The sequence below is a fragment of the Phodopus roborovskii genome, unplaced genomic scaffold (assembly GCF_943737965.1).
Source record: "Phodopus roborovskii unplaced genomic scaffold, PHOROB, whole genome shotgun sequence".
NCBI lineage: Eukaryota > Metazoa > Chordata > Mammalia > Rodentia > Cricetidae > Phodopus > Phodopus roborovskii.
In genome coordinates, this window is record NW_026126540.1 from 7,771,645 (window position 1) to 7,792,231 (window position 20,587).

The 20,587-nt window shown below is 33.2% G+C and overlaps 1 protein-coding gene across 1 annotated transcript in view; it reads right to left on the bottom strand.

Moving 5' to 3' along the window:
* Positions 1 to 5,970: 5,970 nt before the first annotated feature.
* Si (sucrase-isomaltase) overlaps positions 5,971 to 20,587 on the bottom strand; it is a 77,033-nt gene continuing 62,416 nt past the window's right edge. The window contains exons 38-47 of the mRNA XM_051198819.1: positions 19,944 to 19,978; positions 19,741 to 19,857; positions 17,216 to 17,364; positions 14,966 to 15,050; positions 14,828 to 14,884; positions 14,162 to 14,286; positions 10,197 to 10,285; positions 8,665 to 8,714; positions 8,298 to 8,465; positions 5,971 to 6,039 (exon numbers count right to left, since the gene is read on the bottom strand). Of these exons, the coding sequence (XP_051054776.1) occupies positions 5,971 to 6,039; positions 8,298 to 8,465; positions 8,665 to 8,714; positions 10,197 to 10,285; positions 14,162 to 14,286; positions 14,828 to 14,884; positions 14,966 to 15,050; positions 17,216 to 17,364; positions 19,741 to 19,857; positions 19,944 to 19,978 (944 nt within the window). The remainder of the gene's footprint in view (positions 6,040 to 8,297; positions 8,466 to 8,664; positions 8,715 to 10,196; positions 10,286 to 14,161; positions 14,287 to 14,827; positions 14,885 to 14,965; positions 15,051 to 17,215; positions 17,365 to 19,740; positions 19,858 to 19,943; positions 19,979 to 20,587) is intronic.

Below are 20,587 nucleotides of genomic sequence, written 5' to 3' on the forward strand. Positions count from 1 at the left end.
TACCACAGGACCCAGCAATCCTCCTCTTAGGAATATACCCAAAAGATCCACATCCATGCAGCAAAGACATGTGCTCAACTATGTTCATAGCAGCATTATTTGTAATAGCAAGAACCTGGAAGTATCCTAGATGCCCCTCAACTGAAGAATGGATGAAGATGATTTGGCACATCTACACAATGGAATACTACTCTGCAAAAAATAAATAAATAAATAAATAATGGAATCGTGAAATTCTCAGGCATGTGGATGGCACTACAAAAAACCATCCTGAATCAAGTAACCCAATCACAAAAAGAGGAACATGGCATGTACTCACCCTTATATGGATTTTAGACCTAGAGCAAATGATCACCAGCTTATAATTCACACCACCAGAGGAACTAGGGTACATGGTGTATTCTAAGAGATTCAAATAAAGTCTCTCACAAAAGGGGGAGGGGACAAGTCCCCCAGAGCACATGGGAAGTGGTGGGCAGGGCAGTGAATGGAGAAAGAAGAAGGAGAAACAAAAGGGGACGAGAGGAATGTACTTTTGGCTAGGGAGATGAGTCAGGGTAGTAATAGAAGACAGGAGAGAGAGAGAGAGAGAGAGAGAGAGAGAGAGAGAGAGAGAACAAACATAAAAGAGGGAAACATTTTTGGTTTGAAGAGAATACTGAACCTAAAGAAAGGTCTAGAGACCTAAAGATTGCCACCAACTAACAATTTGATTAACCATGGAAAGCCTACCATAAATGCCCTTCCTGGATAGTTATATCAACAACTAACTTATCCACCATCATGGAGCCCTTATTTAGTACCTGTTGGAAACAGAATCAAACACCCATACCTAAACTCTGAGTCAAACTAGAATCCAGATGAGGAGAGAGAGGACACATTCAGGTTGTAGAAACAAATAGAGACAGCTGTCTGAACAAGGAGGATCTAAAGGGCCCCCAGAATGATAGCTGGGAATCCAGCATGGGACTGACTCAGACCCCTGAAAATGGGTCTCAGGTAGAAGGACTGAGCAGTCTAAGTGACTTCAGACAGTGGAACAGGATGTATTCCTGGTGCACAAAAGGACTTTGCGAACACATCCCCCATCGATGGATACTCCCTTTAGTTAAAGGCAGGAGATAAATCCTAGTCCCTACTTCAAATGACCTGACAGATCTACATGACTCCACCTTGTAAAGAGTATGGTTTTTCCTCCTGCAGCCAGTCTTGCCCGCTGCTGCACCAGCCCCAATTAACACACTGAGACTCTGTAGTGGATATAATTTTGTTGGCCAGATACTAGTTTTTTATTGGCTAGCTCCATCTTATTTATTAATCCATTTCTGTTGATCTATGTATTTCTCTTACTGGGGAGCTGGCTGGAATTCTGCTTTCTCCAGACTCTCCATCTTGACCCCTCCTTCCTACTTCCTATTTCCTCCTTGTTTCCTAGTCCCTCCTATCTTCCTTTCCTATTGGCCAACTGTGCTTTATTCATTAACCAGTATGAGAAACATATACAGAATGACATCTCCCATTGCCCTACATGTGGAATTGGGTTGAGGGGATGGGAGGGGAGGTCAGGGTGCATATGGTGGGGGGAGAGGATAAGAGGGATGGAGGTAAGAAGGGAGGGATGGAGGAAGGGAAGGAGAGGGAACTGGGATGGTCATTTAAAATAAAAAAACAAAACAAAGAGCTAAGCTATAGGCTGAAGTTTAATAATTAAAAAATATTAAGCTATTCAAGTTTTTAAGGAAGATTAAAACTACAAGGAAGGGTCATTCTGTATTTTTATTTGAGCGGGGGGGGGGGAAGAATAGCCTAATAATATTGTCTAAGAAATAAGGTAAATAGACAATAGACATTTTCTGTGACCATTTCATACTAAATTATAAAGCCTCCACTGCTACAAGTTTGTACAGTTCCTTAAGAACTTCACCATATAGTTTGTATTAGTTGTTACTATATGAAGAAATAGAACAGCCTGAAATAAATGCTATTGGTATTTTCTGCTTCTACACTATTGCTACAATTAAACAATATATTACAGACATTTTTATGTCCCCTGAATATATATTGAACTCCCTAGATGTTGAACATTTCTGAGTGCAGTGTTTTTCAACAAATTATTTCTTATCACAGTCTTGTTTTATTTGAAAGTGGCAAAGCATAAAATTTTTCTTAAGTAATAAACATAATGACAAATATTGAATAAAACTCTGTATCATAGCACACATTTAGCATTGAAGCCATTTAGTGACAGAGACAAAAGTTCATTTAAAGCAATTTGAAACCATTCTGGGTTATACAGTTCTAAACCAAAGGGAGGTATATTAAGACCGTTTGTCACAACAATTTACATTAATTTAAACTTTGTAATACTATTCTAGAACTTTAAAGACTACAACAGTATGTTCATATTAATAACATGTTCAATGTTTAGGAGTTCATCAAGGTTTGAATTTAACATGCTCAAAGCACAATTCTGTGTCTGGAATGAGAACTTGCGTACATATTTTCTCACATCTTTTCTTCATATGAAACTAGACATACAATGCAATAAAAATCTTGCTTTCATATACATGTTTCACATTTGCTTCTCACCTGCTGGCAAGCAAAAGAAGACAGCTTACCCAATCATAAATTCCACTGGACTAAAATCACTAATTAATGATAACATTTGCATATTAAAGTTAGAATGACCACAATTTATTGACAATTTAAAAGGGCATCTATTTGTTAATTAACACATGACTATGTCTGTATGTTCTGCTGAAGAGACACAGGACCAAGTAATTTGATAAATTTATGTAAATTGAAAGTGATAACACAAGTTAATAGAAAGAAACCTGTGTCTTAAATTCATTATTACCTTTTTGTTTTTATTTTTGTTTTCAAGTAGGAAATCTAGTCTTTATTTAGATCATTGTATATATCTAAGTTTTGGTGTCTGTGAACATGACAAAGACACATTAAGAACTAAGTGCTTTTCTTCAGACTCTAACTTCAATAATTTTCAATCACTTTCAATTCACTTTCAATACAAATGTAAAAGTGAATTGTACCATTACATTGGAAATTGTATAATAACAAAATAATCTAAATTTGTAAAACTATTTCCCAGTAATACTTGATGGTATTGTCTACCTAATGAACCTATCTATGTTTTTATGGGATAGACATTTGTATGAAATAGCTAAGTGTCTCTTGAAAAAGGACTCCAAATAGAGAAGTTTCGCTTTCATCTACTATGAGACCATTTTTAAAACATTTTTTTTCTATTTTTAATCTTTCCTAATTTTACATACCATTCTCAGTATCTACCCCCTCCCTTCCTCTTACTATCTCCTTCTTCAACCCTCCACCACACCTGCCATCTACTCCTAAGAGAAAATAAGGCTTCCTATGGGGAATCAATGAACGCTGTCATATCTCTTTGGGGCAGAACCAAGGCCTATATCTAGGCTGACCAAGGTATCCCTCATAGGAAATAGGCTCAAAAAAGTCAGTTCAAGCACAAGGGATAAATCCTGGTCCCACTATCAGTGCTTTCACACAGACCATTTCTTTGAAATCCAAGGTGATAACTGTGGGCAAGTATCTAAATGTCAAGATACCTGAGTTTTATCCTACATTAGTTATCATCCAAAAATAAGTTATACATAGCTCATATATATATATATATATATATATGTATATACGTATATATACATTATTTACTTTTTGATAACATTTTTATTTAAATTTACGACAAGTTGTTTTACATGTAAATCCCAGTTCTCTCACCCTCCCCTCCTCCCCAAACTTCCTGCCCACATTCCATCCCTTCTGATCTCCAAGGAGGTTGAGGCCTTAAATGGGGGAAATTCAAAGTCTCTCATATCATTTGGAGCAGGGTATAGGTTCTCCCAAAGACCATTCATATACTAGGGATAAATACTGATCAACTACCAGAGGCCCCATAGAATGCACAGATCTCATAAGTATAGTCACATTCAGGGGGTCTGGGTTGGTTCTATGCTGGTTTCCCAGCAATCAGACAGGGGTCCATGTGCCCCCCTTGTTAAGGTCAGCAGTTTCTGTGGGTTTCTCCAGCCTGGTCTTGACTCATTTGCTTATCACTCCTCCCTCTCTGCAACAGAATTACAGGAATTCGGCACAGTATTTCTCTGTAGGTGACTGCTTCTGCTTCTGTCAACTACAGGATGAAGACTCTAGGATAGCATATAAGGTAGTCATCCATCTCATTACCAGGGAAAGGCATTTAAGGTAGCCTCTCCACTATTGCTTAGATAGTTAATGTCATCCTTGTAGGTCTCTGGACATTTCCCTAGTGACAGCTTTCACTTTAAACCTGTAATGTTTCCCTCTATTATGATATCTTTTTTCTTGCTCTCCTCTGTTCTTTCCCTGACTCTATCTAGTAGCTGATGGTAACAGAAGCAGACACCCACAGCTAAACTTTGAGCTGAACTGGAATCCAGATGGAGAGAGGGACGACAAGACCAAGCTACAGAAATCCACAGAGACAGCTGACCTGAACTAATGGCCCACAAGACTGATAGCAGAGAAACCAGAATTGTACCATCTCAGACCCCTGAACATGGGTCTCAGTTAGAAGGCCTAGGCAGTCTAGGGACCTCTGACAGTGGAACCAGGATGCATCCATTCCTGGTGCACAAAAGGAATTTGGGGGTACATTCTCTATGGAGAGATACTCCCTTAACCTAAGTAGCCATATGTAGAGGAATTGGGGTAGTAACTCTAATTATGTGAGGAAAGGACACTATAATTTGGGTATTTTGTATGAGAAAAGAATCTATATACAACTAAAAAAATCCTTAATTTTTTTTGAAAAAAATATGAAATATATTACATTCCTAAGAAATAATGACCATTTATGTAGCCTGTTAGGTGAAACAAGTCATAATTTCAGTTATAAGTTTGTTTTTTTGAACAGAAAAGTGAATCCTCTCCAAGTTGCCTGTCTATTATTTTCAGATTTCTGTGACATTTTTGTATTCGGTTCCACAAACTTAAGTGTCTATACTTTCAGTTCCAGTCTTCATGCTCACTACTGTAGCTATATTAAAATTTGAGACAACATAGATATCTATTTTAAGAATGAGAGCCCCACAGCCTGAATACCTAAGAATAGACAACACTATTTTTTCCCTTTGCATGTAAAGTGAAAATAAACAAAGAAAAGAATTTTTTATTAGACACAGGATTTCCAATTTCTGTGGTACCAAATTTCCAATTTGATGACATTTCGATGGATATCCTCACAGGGTAATTAGGTAATGATGATGGATTCTCATAAAAGTATTAATATCTAATAAAGGAGAGATTTGAGGACAGGCTTTCTCTCTCACCTTCTCTCAATATAAGATTATACTATATACCAAAAGATTTGCATGTACCCCAAAATTGTGGCAGTTTGATGTTCTAGATAAAATACCATGTCATATTAATTCATTTTAGTATCCCAATCTGTATGAGAGAGCTTTTTTGAAAACAGGAAAAGAAGCCATATCACAATATATTTATACACATCTATTTTTATTTTCTGGTTTTTAATGAAATATACATAGTACAAAATAATTAGATATCATGATTTGTTAAATAAGTTAAGTCAATGCAATTGAACATAATAGTGTATACAGTTTATATTACATAATTTTTGTTAATTTAAAATCAATTCCTTTAATCATATGCTAGTTACACTCATACAAGTTTACAGATTTAACTGTTGCTTAAAAGGTAAGTGTAATAATTCAAATCCTATTAAACCTTCAAGGCAGTTGCACCAGGTTCCTTTAATAGAACATGTTAGCATTCTTTGATGTACACAATGTAAAATATTTAGATAAGAACAATGGTAATTCTGTTTTAAACAATATAAGAAATCTGGAGAGATGTTTATGAAGGTGAACAATGAACCCAAAATCACTCCTCTTCAGGAACTCAAACTTATGGTAATCTTCAAGACCAGCTAATTTCTATTGGTTCATCAAGAGTAACATTCATTTGTTTCAGGTCAATTGTTAGTATCTAAAAACAAAGTAAAGTTACCGTTAATGGTCTATTGTAATAATATTTTTCCTGTCATCTTTTGAACAAATACTATTTCCATCTCAAGTCATATGTAAGTAAATAGACATAGCTTCTTATTTTGATATTGACATTCATACATTATCCTTTTCTGTGTGTGGTTCTCATGGCGAGGTATTTTGACACACAGTAAAGCTTATAGTTCACCATAGCCAAGAAGTCAAAGTGGAACTTCTAAGTTGGGCACTTAAAAGAGCAAGTCACATTACATTCACAGTAAATAATAGCAATAGTGAATACTTGAATTCTTTCTAGTGGTCAGCTCACATTGTCTTCATATAGTCTAAGACACAGACTTAGGGAGGAGAATAGTGTACTGGATCTTCCCAACTCAATAAACATAATCAAACTCCTATAGACAGGCCCACAGGCCAACATAGTCAAGACAATATCTCATAGAGACTCTTGTCTGGGTAATTCTGTGGTGTGTCAAAGTGATGATTTATACATTACACTTTTTCATATTCTTGGCCTCCATTTTCATTTGTTGTTGTTACTTATATATATAATCATAAATACCTAAATAAAATGTGCTTAGTCTCTATAATGATATTCACATCTTTTTTCAGAGGTGTTCATTGGGTAACTAACACAAGTGACTTTGACGTATGGATTCATGTATGTATTCATACATGAGATTTATTGACATAGACTTATTAAGAATGGTTTACAGTTGCAATTGTAAATACATATGTTTTTATAAATCATTGAAGTAATTTTATTAAGATTTAAACTTAATCCTGCAAAGGATTAAGGAAACAAACTTCTTTTCAACGAGTATGCTATTAAATGGTATAATTGTTCCAAATGAACTTGAAATAACATGAAATAGTACCTCATTTTACTCTATTCAGCTGTCATTGTGCACTTCATTTTTATAGCAAAAATATCAGGTTTATTTACTATTGCCCAATAAATATTTAAAAAGTATAAAAGGCATATTGTTTATTTTTTTTTGATCTGACTAACACAACACAATTTATTTTAAAGTGTAAAGAATGGCCAATAAAACCAGGACCTCAGAGAATCAATTTGCTTTTAAAAGGAAACAATTTCTTTTTCTCCTAGCTATGACCAAAAGATTTTTAAGTCAGTATATTTTTTACTAGGAATTTTGTAAGCCAGAACAATATTCATTAACAAAATAGACTTAAGGGACTAGATTACCTAATTTTACCAAGAAAGGACATCAAATATTCCAAACAGCTCCCTTCAAGCTGACATCATTTAAATAAACTTAAATTCAAATAGTTTAATGTCAAATTAGTTCAAAGACTAAATTCTAAGTTTAAATAGAAGTTCAATGTTCAGATAAGAAATCACTATCGACACAAAGTGTCAGAGTCAAGTCAAAGGGCTTAGGCCATGGTGCCATTAAACACTAAGAGCCTGGGAAATCCATTAGAATCTAAGGTTGTCCAATGCTGTCTTTCTTGAAATTGAGGTTGGGCAACCTGTTATTCTATAAATCAAGTACACTTAAAGTGACTGATTGATTGCTAGCTCTTCTCATATAAAATTAAAATTGAATAGTATATTTTCCTGACATTTATAGTCATGAGGATGTGGCCTTGCTCAGAGGAAACAGAATTAACTGAGATTTTACATATAAATTGTACTAAGTCTACACTTATGAGTCATAAATTCCCACAATTTGGATGTGAAGGATATTGAGAGATTGCATATTTCTACATATTTACCAAATTTGGAGGTAAGACCTAAACTTAGATAGGAAAATAAAACAAAACTAAACAAAAAAACAATGTAGGCAGCGGTTGCTAGTCTGATACAAGAACCCTGATGCCTGGATCAGTCTTGATTGCCTCTCCTATGACAATATTCACCATGCTAAGAGGAGCTACATGGCTTTCCAAACAATTCAGAGACTTTTTATCTCAGATAAATAAAATTTCCAAAACCAACTTGTCTATTGAAAACAGTATTTGAAGAATTGTTAATTAATTAATACTGCTTATTTTATATGAGGAAAATTATGAAAAACCTGTCATTGAATTGATTTGTATGGAAAGATGTTTGGACAATGGCACATACATGAATACGCAGGAGTGAAAAGATTAAATAAGTGGAAAACACCACAATTAATGGAATTCTGTTTTAGTTCTGGTGATGACTATGAGGAGTCAAGTAGATGTTTTACAGAGACTTGAGAGAGTAAAGCACATTCATATGTTACTCACCTCCTTGGTTGTATCATGATCAAATGTAGGATTTAGTGTATTTCCACTATAAATCAAATTAACCTTGTTGATGTTGGTTGTTCCTATACCCCATACATGAACATTTCCAAGTCTCATCTCAGATTTGTTTGTATACCCATTTTTCAATAAAGTGCTTGTTAAAGTTTTCTATAAAGGTGGAGAAAAAGAAATAAAGTCTCATTTGAAAGTTCAAGTAAATAATCAGAAAATATATTGTGGTGAACCAAAATGAATTTCATTGAACACCAAATTAATGATACAAGTATATTAAATACTATGTTTTATATAATAAACAGAGAATAAGGCTTCATATTTAGTACAATTCATTATAGAACATATTATGTACCTGTTTTAGATTGAATTGTATCAAGGTATAAAGATCTCTTTCATAAGTGTCTGGAGAGAAAGAAAAATGGGAAGTGATTTTATTTTTCAAAGAACAATAGTAAGTACTAGCATACTTATTTTTCTTTCAGGGTAAAAATGGTGCCATATTCTAGCAATACGTTTCTCACTGAATTCAAACACACAAAACCGATAAAAATGTTATTTAGATCTATGACTTTTGGCCATTTTGCCATAATAAAAATATAGCTAACACTTACAAAAGAATTACTGTGTGGCAAATTTAAGGTACAATAACAGAAACACTATAGGAGAAATATGTTACACTTATCCTAATCATCATTAATATTGTTTTCCTTATATTTATATGAGAACAGAGGAATTAGAAGATAGAAAAAGAAAAGTACAGTGACATGTGTGGACTGGCATAATGTAGAAAACCTAATGTCTTTCACTTTTTCATCTACTCACAAAAGTTAGAATGTGCACAAATAACGGTCTATTCATGTCATTGTTTTTTTTTTCCAAAATGAACTTGTTGCTAATATTTCTGATTCTAAAACTGATATGTTACTAAAACCATTTTTCTACATATTCATAGAGAAGACATATATACTTTGATTTTTTGTGTCTGTATACATATATATGTATATACATGTGTTGGTGTTCATGTATGAGTGAAAGGTGAATGCTTTCAACACTTTCATTTTTTGACACAGTTTCTTCTACTAACCCAGAACTTATCACATAGACTACACTGTTTATCTCTCACCTCAAAGATCAGGCTGGCTTTAGTTTAGCAGTGTAGGATTACAAGGTCACACTACCATGATTTTGGGACAAAAATCAGATTCTCCTGTTTCCTAATTAAGTAATTAAAGCTGAGATGCCTTTGTAACTTTCAGAATAAGTACTTTAACAAAGTTTTTAGGTATGTCTGACACCAAGGGAAAGCAAAACTTATATACTGAAAGGTTTAGTTATTTGTTGTGATGTTAAACACAATTGTGAATACAATGAAGATATTTTCTTATGTAAAAGTTAACAAAAAGGAACCCAGAAACAATGACAACAAAAACATGTTGAATGTAAAAAAGAAAGGCAAAAATAAGTAGACAACATAAATCAATAGTAACATAGTAAGGAGACTAAACTTATTTTCAGCCTGCTTTGTAGAATATCAGCTTGTTTTAGAGATATATTTTGTGCACCAATTATGCACTTGGAACATGACATATTTGGATCATTGTCCTACCATGTCAATGTAAGTAGCCCTCTATCTTGTGTTGTAAGTAAACTCTGCCCATTCAATTCACTTAACTTATCTTTTAATATAGGGATTAAGTACTTTTAAAGTAAGAAAAGAGCCTTTCAGCTTTAAAAAATTCTGTGTACTATTTAAGGAATTATTAATCTCTTTTAACAATAAATGATATGTCTAGTTTTGTGCTCAGCTTTTAAGTACAAAGTTAACACAATGTAGGGAATATGTATGCTGTCAGCTTCATTTTGTCTGGTGAATGGAAGACTCACCTATACTATCTCCATCATCCCAAAATAGAGTTCCTTGTGCTGTTTGATTGTCATTTGCAGCAACAATGAGCTTCATGAAATTCTGTCGACTATAAGAAAGAAAGAAACAATTCTATTCCTGTTTTCAGAGTAGGATATTTTATATTGTGATAGTTATGTAAGAATATGAATTATAATGGAAGTTTCAAAAACAAACTGTGTTTTCATCTACAAATGAATAAAAAGAGATATAGAAAAGAAATTCATTATATTTGATGTGAAATAGCACAAATGTCATTTGGTTTAAGAGTTCACCTAATATCTCTAATCAGTAGAGGACTCATTTATAGTAATTAAGTCATTAAGTTTATGGATTAATTTTTTGCATCTGTATTTTAATCAATATCGCCTTCCTTTTTTCCCTTTTTCCCTCTCTTGTAATATCAGGATCAGACACTGGTATATCCAATATTCTGCCATAAACTGTAGCTTCAGCCCTATTAATAGAATTTACAATCTCTTAAGCTTAAAACTTCTCCATATAAATCATTTACATATAATTGTATATTAAGACAAATTAAAAGAATAACTAGATACCTCAAAGTTCATTCTTTGTAATGGTTAATGTCTCTCAGTTCATGCTTACACAGTTCTGTTTATGAACTAAACACAGATCAGTCGGTAACACCATATGAGAAATAACTTGGATTGATGGCATAAAATTGTAAAGAAAGTTATTTCTTAACAAAATAACTTTTCTGACTCACATTGATAATCTCAGGTATTGAAACATATACTGTTCTGATGTTTCTAATATATACAGAGTTTTAAAGTTTAATTTTTCAATATCTTAATACTTGATTTTTATGTAAGCATCCAAAGCACAAATGTTTACTATATAAATATTAATTAACCTTTACTTAGATAAAGGAAACTATATCTTATAAATATAAAAGTCTGGTTTAATGATATGCCTAGTTGCATGTAACTTTAATTCCATATTCCCTAAATTTGAGAGACCAAAGCAGAACATCACAAATTTGATGTTCATGTCTGCTACACAGCAAACTTCTGCATTGAAAACAAAATTAGTAGTGTGGCTGAACATACAATTTACAATAATAATGAAAAATTATATTGAAGAGTCTTATAGCTTATACTTCTACTACTCTGTGTAAATGTAATGTCAATACCCCATATAACCTTTAGGGCATAAACAGAAATAAGTAGAAGAAAGAATTCTCTTAGGAACCTGAGAATTCTTCATCATATGAAATACATATTCATATGTACATATGGTAGGGTGGATCAGGCAATTAGGCAGAGTCTGTTCATAGCTTCTGTATTTTTGTCTTTAGGCTTTCCAGGAAAGTAGCCATAGGGAAGAATAAGCAAGCCAAAAGAAAGTCATTCTTACATCAACCACATGACACTGAATGTATTAATATTACTTGGAGATGGACATATCATTAAGTTTCCTTATGAATTAAAAAAGAAAATACCTGATATTTTATTAAATAATGATTAATGGTAGTGAAACACAAAACATCTGTCTCCATTAGTCTTTACATAGAGGAAGGCTATAGGAAGATGGAGAGGAGGACTTGCTCCTCCAGATATCAGGAGGAACCTTAGTAGTTTGAAGGAACTCTAGGTAACTATATTGTTAGTGGATATCTGCTTGCATTTTGTAGAGTGTAAGCCAGCAAATGCACCACAGAACAGAAAGGAAGTGGTAGAGGCAGTGAATCAAAGTGAAATCTTCCAAACAAAATACACTTCAAATCTGTAAACTTCATAAAATAGCCTAGTATTCAGTGATGGAAGCTGTTAAGAGATGTATGTACTACTAGGTAAATGAAAGGGATCTGAAAAGTCTGCATGCCCTATAGCTTCAAAAACATACCATTTTGAGAGCTGCAAATTGTGAATGCTAAATGCTCAGTGATTGCAAAGGGTTCAATGGGGTTAAGTGGATGAGGACTAAGGATGCTTAAAGTAATCAAACTGCTCTGTGTGACATTAATCACTTGTTTACAACAACAGACCACTAAAGATCAGGCATGAACCCTGTTATAAACTATTGACATTGGATGACAATTATGTCTTCTTGCTGATCCATCAAATATTGTGGGGCTGTTTATTATAAGGAGTCTATGAAAATGGCAAATGCATTGAAACCTCTAAACCCTCCACTTAGTTTTCTACAATTCAGATTTGTATTCTAGAAGGTCTTAAGAAAATATCGTTTTCAGTCCCAGGGATGTAGTTCAGGTAGACAGCTGGCCTAGCATGTCTAAAGCCCTGGGTCTAGACCTTAGCCATGCAGAAGCTAGGCAAGGTGGAACACACCCGAAATCCCAGCACTCAGGAATGAGAGACAAGCAGTATCATAATATTAAGGTTATCCTCTGCTACATAGCAAGTTCAAAGTCTGTCTACATTATATGAGACCCTGCCTCAGATATATATAAAAATGTTAAAATAAGGAAATAAATAATAATAATAGTAATAAACACCTGCTGACCTGAAAAAGGGGGAGCTCATGGACTCCAGTCTGATAGCTGGAAACCAGCATAGGACTGATCCAGATTCCTTGAATATGGTGTTAGTTGGGAGGGTTGGACAATCTATGGGGTGATGGGAGATGTCATTCTGTATATGTTTCTCATACTGGTTAATAAATAAAGCACTGTTGGCCAATAGGAAAGGAAGATAGGAGGGACTAGGAGACAAGGAGGAAATAGGAAGTAGTAAGGAGGAGTCAGCATGGAGAGTCTGGAGAGAACAGAACTGCCATTCCTCTGCTCTCGGTAAGACCACGTGGAAATACATAGAAATGGGTTAATAATTAAGATAGAGCTAGCCGATAAGCAACTAGTAACTGGCCAACAGGATTATATCTAATACAGAGTCTCTGTGCATTATTTGGTGCTGGCGGCATGGCGGCAGGACAATACCAGGCGGCGGGCAGATAAACCGTACTCGTTACAATGGGGCCTCTGCTAGAGGGTCAAGATTTATCCCTAGCATACAAATGGACTTTGGGAGACCATTCCACATAGAAGAATACTCCTTCAGTTAGACACATGTGGGAGAGACAGGCCCCTGCTCCAAATGATATGTCAGACTTTGAAGACTCCTCACAGAAGGCCCTGCCCTTCCTGGGGAGTAGAAAGGGGATAGGATGGGGTTTGGTGAGGGGAACAGACAGGACAGGAGGATGAAGGAAGTGAAATTATTATGTAAAACAAGCTTATCTCAAATTCAAATTAAAAAATTATGTATAAAATTTAAAGAACCTGAAAAGAATGGTTTAAGAGGTATAGTTAGATCCATGCCTTAGGTAAAAATAGATGATGTCTTTGCTTAGGAAGTTATTCCAAACACAAAATATTTGTTTGAAAATACCTCTGCACATTGTATTGGGAGGTTATGAAGTCTGAGTTTGTATTAGTAAGGAAGCCTTATTTTCAAAGGGGATGTGCCACTCAAACACAATTTCCCATGCATCTTCAACATTTATGCCCATTGCATGCACAGAGATATTATCAGATTTTCTTTTTAAGTTACATTTTAAAATAATTTTTAAGGAGGTGATGTTGGATGTTAAGATCAGATCTTAAAATGCTATAAATCAGTCATTATTATTAAACTCACTGTTTATAATACAAAAGAGAAAAAAATGTCCTTTTCCAAGATAAGAATAGGTAGGCTTGTTTGCATCCCAAAACAAAATATTCAACTCCCCTAGATTAGTGGGTGCTCAACTGACTCAAAACTTCAGTTGTAGGATCTACCAAGATGACATCAGGTCATCCCAGTGGAACTAGAAAGCAGAGAAAACCGAAGTTCACCATTCTGTTTATTATATAGCACCTGTATTATTACAGAAAGATCACAGCGAAAGGTCAGACCCTTTCAAACTGCTGACTTTTAAAGCAGGATATATTACAAAATGAAAGTTCTAAAGACAGTTCAGTTACCTTAAATGTGTGTTCCGTGCAGGCTCTTGGCATGGTAAAATATAACCTCCTCGGACATGCAGATTTATTTTATCAAAAGGAGCTGCAAATGTTTGTTGTTGTCCTCTGACCTTTATATCTTCCCCCTGGTAAGGAAAAGGAAAGTAAGAATAAGAAATGAAAGAATTAGTAATGCAAGACTGTAAGAAATCAAATGTTACAATTTTCTGCTTAAAAACTAACAAAATCACATAATTTTCAAAAAATCATCTAGTTTAAAGTGTATCCTTAGGTCTTTGTTACATTTTTATCCTCAGACTTATGTGTTTGCGAGATCTCCTATGTGGAAGTGTGTGGATATTGCAAGGTCACAAAAGATGAAGAACTTCATTATTTTTAATGACTATTTTGTTCTAACCAAAAGAAGCAACAGACATTTGTAATATATAGTATACATTTTTGTGCTTGTTTGCTAAAATAAAGCAAGTATCTTTGTGCTAAAACAGGCTAGTGCAGAATAAATGAATTGTTCCATGGTATGCTAATTTGATTCAATGACAATTAACAGCATATAACTAATTTTGAACTTTAAGTTGAAAATAGACAGATACACAAGTTATCATATCAATTATCCAAATATCATATACTTCCATTCAATTAATGTCCAAGAATTCTTCCAAAACTTACAGTATAGTAGTCAAACCACCGAGCATTGGGGACATAGCCATTCACACTGGTCTTGTACTGGAATTTAAAAAGAAAGTCAATGAAATCTTATGAAATAAAATCAAAACATTTTGTGAATAAACACATGGTCACACTTACAGGCTCAATGACAGGAGTCACCATAAAAGCAGAACCCCACAGGAACTGCTCATATATTTCCCAGGTTTTCTTATCATCAAAGAACCTTCACAAAAGAATCACAAAGTATTCAGTTAAACTGGAGAACTGATTCTCTTCGGAACACTATAAAGTGCTTATTCAAATCCCCGTTTGCTGTAAGAACTTTTGGGGAATCAACTAAAAAAAAAAATAGCTCAAAACTTAGTAGTTAAAAAACTACTCTTGTTGTTCAGAACACAGTGTGTGGCAGCATATACTTTCTGAGTAAAATCAAATTATGTCTACATGTTCTAACAAAAAGGATTGTTAAGGAATAGTCAAACTATATGACAAATCTTTATGCAGTGGAATTTGCATAGGATAGGTAATACAGGTATTTAAATATGAACTTTGTATAGTAAGTAATCAGCAAAATTGGAAACAGCAATGAAAAATACCTGAAAAAATACTGTAAAACTCTCATTATATGGATGTTTACTATTTCTTTTTTAATATTCTGAGACATTTTTTCAAGACAAGGTGTGTAGGTTTATACCTGTAACCCCATATATGAAAGCTGAGGCAGAAGGTTTGCCATGAGATGAAGACGAGTCTGAGTTACATAACGAGTACCAAGTATAAAAGTAAAATTCTTTTTCCAGAATGTCCACACTCTTGAAAACAAAAATTAATGAGGACCAGGGAAGCAGAGATGTCACTGCAGTAGGTAAAGGACTAAGATAAAACTTTAGAAGCTAGGAGTCACACTGCTGCATAGGGAATGTTTAATTTAAAAAAATGAAGATTAAAAATATCAACTGGTGGAGATGGGGAGTTTGAAAGTCTTAGAGCTCTCTATATTGTTTGACATGGCATTAAGTAATTAAAGATTCTTTCATATCTAAGCTGATTTATAACACTGAAAACTAAATAAGCATAGAAAAACATTACAAATTTGGAAATAGTCACTAGGACATGTTCCTGTTTCTTATGCTATTGAAATTAAGTAATTACTTTTTACAATAGGTTTTAGTTTTGATTTTGTTTTCTTTCATTAGTAACCAAGAGTAGTTAGTGGTAAACTAGCAGTTGGGATTCAGCCCTTAATGAACTCCCCACAGTAGAACAAAACAAATGTTCAGAATCCATAACCGAACCCTCAATATTTGGAAATGTAAAAGGGATTAATCTGAAATCTTAAGAGTAAGAACACCTATATGATGAGGATAGGAACAACAGAATTGCAGCAGATAGGAAGGTAATGGTGAGATAAGAATACAACCTTGATGTACTTTGATGGGAGGTGGGCAATTGGTTTTTTAAAAATGAACTTTACTCTTACAAAATGTCCCTGAAAATTCATTTTGTGTTTTAATCATATTCACAACCGCCAGGTCCTTTAATTTCCACATCCTTTTGTTTCTGCACCTCACAGAAAGCTACTGGGTCTGATTAGAGCTGCATACGTACCCTTGATTCTATGGCCATCTCTTGGAGCATGTTGAACCTACCAGGAATTAAATACTTAAAACTAATTCTCCCTCTCTTTCCAGACATCTATTATGATTAGTTCCTCGGCCAGGACTAGGCTTTCCTGTCTACCTTCCCATTCCATCCTAGCATTTTGTCTGGCTTGAGCTAGATAAGTCTTGTGCAGCGTGTCACAACACTGTGTGTTCATATGTGCAGCTGTCCTGCTGTGTATGAAAAACAATGTTTTCTTGTAGCTGGGCATAGCCTCTGGCTCTTGTAATCTTTCTACCTCTCCTGCAGGGATTGATGAGCCATGGGAAAGGAGTTCCTGTGTCAGTGTCCCATTTAGGGCTGAGCATACTGCAGTTTCTTGCTTGCCACATCTTTTAATGTTTAATCAAAAGTGAAGGCATACAAGTGAAAATTATTATTTTGATTACTTTATTTTAAGTACTAGTTTATAATTTATACTATAAACTTGCAATTTTTATTACATTATCATTAGTAAAATTTGGCAGGCTACCACATTTAATTACTCATTTAAAATATTTGGAGGATTGAGAAGCAAAGTATTTTTAAAATAAGTATTACTTTTTAATTATTATGGTATGTCTTATGCTAACTTACTATGTTGGTGTTTTTATTAGACTTATCTTTTAAACCCTTTATTAGTTCAAAATATATAGTAATGAAATTGCAAAATATTCTTTACAATACATAATATATTAAAGTAACTGTAAGCTACTTGTGGAAGAAAAAAATACACTTTGTGCTTACTCGTGCATTAGGGGTCTGATGACAGTGCCACCATGAACATGGGCTTCATGCATCTGTGTGTAGAAATAGGGCAGCAAAGTGTATCTGATTTCTAGAACTTTCTTGGACATTTCAGCAAAAGTTTCATTCCAGGAAACAGGATCTTGCCTCTGAAATAAAGCATAATATAACAGCCATACCTCATTGTTTAAATCTTAACAGCCAAAATGGAGAATAAAATTGGCAACTTACAATGTCATGTGCTATGAACTATCTTTACAACAATATCAAATGCTGCCCTCATTTCTCCTTTTTATGAAGAATGAAAGTGGTAAAATATTAGTATTTTTAAAAGATAATGCTAATTAAGCAGGAGCTTAATTTTATATAAGTAAACATATAAAAGTTTAGTTCATATTTAAAAATAAATTATTAGCTATGATAATACTCAGTGTTGGAATATTAAGTCTAACAAAAAAGTAAATGGTTTGTTAAACAAAGATGTGAAATACAAGAGATAAGCCATGCTCCCTATGCTAGATTTGTATACCATACATGCTCAAATGGAGTAAATAGATTATAATACTGAATATTAAAAATGCAAGAGGAATCTTAAATGATAGCATTAATCTTAAATGATAGCATTTCAGTCTGCTTTGAAATATACATTTCAAGTCAAGTCAAAGCAGTAGTATTAATGATGCAGTACTGAGAATCTACAAAGTATCCTTTGTATAAGGAAAATTGATTATGATATATTTTAATTTGTATCATGTATACAAACTGCACTTCCTCAAAATTACAAAGAACACCTCTCATGTTTGTTTATAACAATTGTTTAGAACCCTTTAGAACTATATTCTGTTTATGAATATTCCAACTTTACTAGAGTTGGGAAATAAGAGAGTTGAAATGATAATTGGGAATTCTACCTAGCAAATGCACTATTAGAATAAGCAAAGAATTTAAACTACATTATCCCAACAATTACTCAATTATGTATGATCCTATGTATAATATGTGACAGTTATTAATACATAAGATATTTCAGTATTTTCATAGTCAAGTAAGTAGAAAAAAATCATAATACTGAAATTTATTTAATCTCAGCTATTTTTCTGTTGATTCATTAATATATGTATATAAACCAATAAAGGGTTAAGTTTAATTATATTAATTAATATTTAAATAAACTGACTTTTATGTTCTGGCAACATTTACTTATAACTGTTACTTTCATCTGTACTTCATTCACTGTGTTTTCTTTTTCCAAAATTTCATCAAAGTTACCATCTCATGGACTTTTGAATCTGGAATTTTACATCTGATCATTATCTTCTTCCAATATTTATATTTTTCCTCACCGAGATTTGTGTTCAAATGCCTCATTATACAAGTCCCTGGATAACTATCATTCAGGTATAGAACTTCAATGCATCTTTTCAATTTTACTTCTTTGAACACTTGCTAATTTGACTTTAAAATATTGTAAGAGTAATTGAGATATAAATAAAAGTAAAACACATTAGGATGTAACTAATCACTAGAATAGATACACTAAATATTTAATAGATACACTTTGAATACATATTCCCCGAATCACTCCTTTCTGATTTAGGCCTTTCTTAATCCCTGCCCTTTTTCTCCAGTGTCTTAATCTCCTACATTAGTAACAAGTTTCTATTACACCTTTTTATATTTCTTCAAAATATTTCACTACAGTTTTCCTGTCTTTAAAACTACTTCAGAATGCCGTCTTAACTTGCTTTATATCCTTGTATTTTTACCATTAAGAAAATAAATCTACCTTTTCTAGTTCAAGCAAAACTTGGTTAGTGCAATTTTTTTTTCAGTGCAGCATGCATCTGTTGATTAGGAAATAAATTTGGACGGTGTATTTTTATTGTCCACCTTTGATTGGCATATTTTCTGCTCAATTTGCCTTTTGTCTGTATTATTAACTGAAAGTTTAGCACAAGTTAGTGCTTAGTAGGGTACTGCCTCTAACTGTTCACAATTTTACATGAAATTATGCACTGTTTTATATAGCACTCAAAATTTAGATGCAAATAAGTTAATAAATCTCAGTAATTGGCATTGCACATAAATCTGCTCCTGCAATAGATGCTGTCTTTTCTATTTTCTCAATTTATCAATTTGCTCCTTAAATATTTGATTTTAAGTCTTACCATTTCATTCATCATAGAAAATATCTTATACTTTTAATCAATTTAGTTCCAAGTTGAACTTTTTTTTGTTATTGTTCTACCCCAGTGTAGAATAGGACATTCCCCTAACTCGTTCAAAATCATATAGAACAGCTACAGTATGTGTGTCCCCTAGCCAAGTTTTCTTATATGTGAGGTCCTAAAAGTCTTCAAAAGATGGGCTAAGTAGTAGTTCATTAATATGAAAAGATTTGAAGTATTTATTTAAAACTCTGTCAAGTAAAATATGATTAAAACAACAACAAACAACCTAAGGTGCAAAGGGAAAATAATTAAACACAATAAAACATAATTGACAGAAATGTAGTAATGACATACTCTAGTAAATTGAATGTTGTGGTTTCTTGAATATGGATAAAAGGCTCCAACTTGCATCCAGCGAGTACAGAGATGATATTCTGAATCGTTGAAAAAACCACAGATATCTGCTCCAATCTAAAAGATAGTTATATTTAATGCATTTTAGGTATTATTTCTTAATAGTTATAGAATACAAATATAAAATGAATAGATCTACTTACATATGGTATCCCAAAAAGATTAAATTCCAGCATACCTGAAAATTAGAAAAACATTTTTAGTATTTTAATTTTATTAACGAGGATACTGTCTTCATACACAAATTCTTATTAAATGAGACATTTGGTATTAATAATAAATTAGTTCCTTGTAATCATTCTTCTACTAAGTAGTATTAATGATGTTCTCAAAAAATGAGAGGTCATGTACATGTTTTAAGAAAATAGCACTATAATATTATTTAAATACAAATAAGTTATAAAAACACCACAGTGACATAAGACTAAGTAGTAGTATTTTCCTCAAATTTTTTTTAAAATTAAATTGTTTTTCTGTTATTATTTAACCATTTATTTTACCATATAAAACAAATATAATTACTTTTATTAAGTATATTAAAATGATAACTTAAACATAATAGAATGCAAATAACTTCTTAGGTCTTTGGCAAAGTAAATATTCTAAATATGATTTTAATGAATCTTTTATTAATCAATATGGTTTAAGTCTAGAATCAAAACTGTAATGTTTTGCTTATGGTTTGAAATGATACAGCTGTTTGCTAATATCAGAAAAGACTTTGGTAAAATGTATTTCCTTCCTTCTTGAACATTTCTCAGTGGTTCTTATTCTACAGCTGATAATG